Raw genomic sequence first — 5206 nt, forward strand, 5'->3', positions numbered from 1 at the left:
ATCCCTAATATATATATATATATACATAATAAATATACACAGTACACATACATATATTATGTAAACAAAAACTTTTATTTTGGATGCGATTAATCGTTTGACAGCACTAATATATATATATATATATATATGCCAAATCAAATTATTAATAATAATATATAAATAACACTAAAATAACCCTGCAGCCCACAACATCTGTCTTAAAGAAATAGTTCGCCCAAAAATGTGTTTAGTACAAAGACAGCTTTTCACTTCACAAGATGTTGACTGATGGACTGTAGTCGTGTGAATTACTTGTGGATTATTGCAATGTTTTTATCAGCTGTATAAACTCTCATTCTGACGGCACCCATTCACTGCAGAGGATCCATTGGTGAGCAAGTGATGTAATGCTAAATTTCTCCAAATCTGTTCTGATAAAGAAACAAACTCATCTACACCTTAAATTAGTACATTTTCAGCAAATGTTCATTCATTCCTTTAACCAAAGCCATAAGCTTTGGACAGGACTGCGTGTTTGTGTGAAGAATGGCAAATGTTGTTTGGGAAAGTCACATTTTCGTTCAGTTTGTTCCCTTAACCCTCGACGATTCTGCGGAGTACTGATATGGTGCAAATGTAGTGCATTTGAAGCAGCAAAGTGACTTTTTTCCATGAATAACTAATGAACTGGAAGGAACAGAGGTGGGGGAAAAAGGGTCAGAACCTACTGAATTAAATGCAAGAGAAAGCATTTCTGTGAGTTTGTGTAGTTGGATCCACACCTGAACTGGTTGTAGACGTCAGGACAGTAGAACAGTGCAGTCATTACATTCTGGTCGGGACACACGCTTCGAAGAACCAAACTGATCCCGTACAGCGACGTCAGCAGAAAGAAAACAAGTGTCAGAAGGAAGTCGCGGTGATTGGCCTGCCCCACACAGCTGTTGATCCTAACACAAACCAAAATGACAAACAAGACACCAAACTGAGACCTGGAGATTATTTTCACATATCAGTTACACAGAATGAGGAGAATGCCGAGGGTGAGATCACCTCTCTGTCTCCATTACACATATGTTTACATGAAGAATAAGACATTTTACAGCTGTGCTGAACACCACAAAGTCTGATTAATGCATATTAATCCATAATATATAATAAATGGACAACTAGAATGTTCTGAGATTACTTGGATTATTTCAAACACAACAATGAGCATACATTCAGCGCATAGCACATGAGCTAACTTAACCCAACTGATACAGGAATTCTGGTCATTGTGCACTCTTCGATTCCATGAATTTTGATGATTGAAAATTTAGTTTCAAGGAAAGTAAAATTAGCATGCAGATAAGACTTCACTATGCATGCAGTATACAGTATATACATATTAGACACTAGAGATGGGTCAATAACTAAAGCATTTCTCAAAATGCTGGTAATGCTAATATGTGCATTTACGTAAAAAATTAAGTGTATTTGGACATGACAAATATTGCATGAAAATGAACCCTATTTTAGCAACATTAACATTTTTTGCCTTTTTTATTTCAAATATTCTCCCAAAATCATTACATGATCTCATTACATTTTCATTATTTACGTTATTCTTGATGAATCAATGGATTTTCCGTATTGTAGCTATATATAAATTTTACAAAAATATAAAAATAATATATATTTTAAGTATATATATATATATATATATTTATATATTTATATTTATATGTAAAATAATCATTAAAGTATCAGCATCATTAATTTTAATTTCATGACAATTCATTCTCCCAAATTCTCATTACATTTATATATTTTACATTTAAATCTCTCAATTAAATTTGTTATACTTGATGATTCTTGCGGGATCCTCACTAATGTAGGAATGTGCTTATAAAATATCTATCTTCGCAAAAACATGAAAAATAAAATATATTATTAAAGTATTTTTGATATAATAAGACATCATGTCTTTGTATTTGCCTTTATGCTGATTGTAATATAGCTACTATATAATATATATATATATATATATATTATATATTACAATCAACATAAATTAAGCACAAATACAAGTACAAATACATGTCTGAATACTTTAGATAATATATCTTATTTTTCATGTTTTTGCACAATTAGATATTTGTCACAGTAATGTGAAATCAAAGAGATTATTTGTTTAATTTTCATAAAAATATTTCACAATGCAAAAAATTTGGGTGTGAAATATGACCCAAACATGTTACTGACTGGTAAAATTCACCCACATAACAATGACTGAGACCCTCTTGAATAATAAGCAGTGCTTTTTAAATGAACCCACCAGACACAGTGGTGGTCCAGACGCAGGATGCAGACTCCACAGATCCTGCAGTGTCCCGCTCTCGGGGGCCGCACCACTTTGCATACAGCACACCAGTTCCTCCTCTGAACGCCCTGCTGTGCTGTCCCAGATTCACCAGTTTGTTCGTGATTGGCTATCACCACCTGGTGCTGTGCTCCATTTAGATAGGCGGCATCTACGTCAGGTGGAGGTTTGTTATAGGTCACTGTACTATGAGTGTCAGTTGGACGAGGCCTGACGTAGCCCGGCCCTCTCTTAGTGATTATGAGAGAAATGACCGTAAGAGCAACACCCGCCGTCACAGCGGCCAACTGAAGGTGAGTCACATCACCTCGAGGAACGATTTCGGTGATGAAGAGGTAGAACATGTAGAAGAGGGAGAAGAGTGCGAGGCTGAGGAAGAATAACGTGCGTCCTTTCTTTCGGTGAGTGAAATAGTAGTACAAAAGGACCATGATGGGCACTGCTGTTAGCACTAAAATACCCAACAGGTAGTGCAAAGCTGCAATGTGCAAAAAAACAGGAAGCAGAATAAGAGGAGGGATCACTGATATATCAACTTGTCGGGCTCCAGATATCCAGGGCACCCGCAGACGATCATTGATCGTGGCTATAACCCGGGACAGAGAGTCTGGACTTTGAGACTTCTTCTTCATCCATCTGGAAAATAAAATTTTAAGTCATACTCATCATTTACCCATAAACAAGTAGAAATCTATGAATCCAAAGTGCTCACCTGTCACAAGCCTCATCCAAATCCTCACAGTCACAGCAACATGCTGCCATGTGACTGCGTCCACCATGACGATCGATGTACTCACAACAGCACAGAGGATCATCTTGATCTAGTGTGCGACGGCTTCTTTTCTTCATGATGGATATCAGCCGATAAAATGAAGGTGAGGGAAGATATTGAATTCCTGTGAGGAAACCAGATTGCATGTTTATTAGATTTATATGGGTAGACAAATATATACACTGTATACTGTATTGGTCATTATTCTGGCATATCCTAGAATATCCTGTATGTAAAGGGACAATGTCCCAGAGGATGCACTATCTGGGACAATTTCTTCTATATGTGGTGTCTATGGTTTATAGTTTGCACATGCTTGAGTCACATTATGCTTAATGGTGTGGGAATCAGTTTAAAAGTAGATTATTAATGGATCCAGGCCTGTGTATTTGATACAGGCTTATTTATATATAACCAAAAAGCATAAAAAGCATTTTCATGATTTAAAATAAAATATTATCTGAAATGAAACATAATTTTAAACTTATTTTATTTCCGTGTTTTTTCCGTACATTTTATAGGTCCATGTATTCACTAGGAATTAAATAAATGAATAAATAAGTAAATAAGCTCCACATAATAGATAGACAGACAGACAGACAGACAGACAGATAGATAGATACATAGATAGATAGATAGATAGATAGATAGATAGACTATTCCACAGGTTACGCTGTAAAGTTCGTCAGATTTAAGTTAAAGCAATGAGGATCTGATTGACGACACTAGAACACGCCATATAACAAAAGTAATCACGATAATATGCAAATAAACTGATAGTGAAATGTCAAACATTCATACTTACAGTACAAAACATTCATATCGCAGAAGCAGTTCCTACTGTCAGTATGAGCGTCAGCTGTCAGTCTCATTGTCGTTAGTGGACCATAAGAGTCTTTTTACCCCGCTGCTCCATTATAGCATACTTAGCCATTTACTCCACAGAAATTACGACGAGTTGCCCAAGAAAAACTACACAAAGCAGCCTATAAATACGAAGTTTACTACAAAGAGCACCAGGAAGTCGCGTAACAAACAGCTGCAGCGCACAGCACGCGCGTTTGACCGCCCTGTGTATGTGACTGGCGAATAGAAACGATCCTTATCCCAGTCTTCCTGACGTCAGTGCAAACTAACCCTTTCATTTCCTCCAATTAAAAACTTTACTTGATGCTCATGGTTTGTCACAGAGAACACCGTTTCCAGGTGCCTCCAGAGTCTGATTATTTATAACTTTTTCGCCTTTAAAGGGGTCCTATTATGCTCTTTTACAAAGTCTTGATTTTGTTTTGGGGGTGTACTAGAACAGGCTCTCATACTAGGTTGTATTTTTCACATATTTTACATTATTACAACACCTTTCTACCCAGTCTGGCACGAACAGCTCGAATAGTTCCTCTATCAAATGAAGGCCCGCCTTCTGAAATCGTAGGGCTGGGAATCGATTCCAAAAAGAATCGATTCCTTGATTCCGAGGCGTTGGGAGAGTCGATTCCAAAGGTTGGAATCGATTCCATCAAGGGGAATCGACTCCTCATTCAGACTCAGAGCCCCTTTCAGTTCAACAAAGCTTATCTATGGGTGCCTCTCAAACGGAAGGCTGCATCCTACGAACGCTGTACACATTTAAATTCACGAAAATAAACTGAAAGAAGGAGTCGGTACTGAGATCATCTGAAATGTAGGATGCACCCTTCCATTTGAGAAGCACCATTCACCTCCCTCATGCTCGCTAAAAGCCGTAATTACGAGAGTTGTGAGATAAAAGATTATTTTCATTTTTATATTTTTATTACCATTCGCCTCCCTCATGCTCGCTAAAAGTGATTAGAAGTCATTAGAACCAGTTAAAAAAAAAACGATTCAGAGGTTATTTTACGGTGGACCTGGCTTGTCCACAATTTTGAGCGCTGCACGACAGAATAGATCATGACGCAATCGAGGATCTTGATCTTATTTCCATCTAAAATACTATTTTTTTTTTTAAACATTTCTATCAGCCAATGATAATTATAAAAGAAAACGTCCCGAGCATAGATCAGTGGCTGAGAGCGCATCTGATTGACAGATAAACCACGAGCTCTATC

General features: G+C 37.0%; 1 protein-coding gene across 3 annotated transcripts in view; it reads right to left on the reverse strand.

The window, feature by feature from the left end:
* The window catches only part of LOC107716383 (palmitoyltransferase ZDHHC23-like), a 5587-nt gene extending 1411 nt beyond the window's left edge, over nt 1-4176 (reverse strand). Inside the window, exons 1-5 of one of the 3 annotated variants that reach the window (XM_016522791.1) lie at nt 3925-4176; nt 3060-3243; nt 2303-2983; nt 765-932; nt 422-669 (exon numbers count right to left, since the gene is read on the reverse strand). In XM_016522791.1, the coding sequence (XP_016378277.1) occupies nt 564-669; nt 765-932; nt 2303-2983; nt 3060-3196 (1092 nt within the window). In that variant the 5' untranslated portion in view covers nt 3197-3243; nt 3925-4176 and the 3' untranslated portion in view covers nt 422-563. Of the gene's footprint in view, nt 1-421; nt 670-764; nt 933-2302; nt 2984-3059; nt 3244-3924 lie in introns of those variants that run through there. The other 2 variants (XM_016522790.1, XM_016522789.1) reach the window with 2 other exon arrangements.
* Between the last annotated feature and the right edge of the window lie 1030 nt (nt 4177-5206).

This window comes from Sinocyclocheilus rhinocerous, unplaced genomic scaffold (assembly GCF_001515625.1).
Source record: "Sinocyclocheilus rhinocerous isolate Xijiao unplaced genomic scaffold, SAMN03320098_v1.1 scaffold360, whole genome shotgun sequence".
Classification (NCBI taxonomy): domain Eukaryota; kingdom Metazoa; phylum Chordata; class Actinopteri; order Cypriniformes; family Cyprinidae; genus Sinocyclocheilus; species Sinocyclocheilus rhinocerous.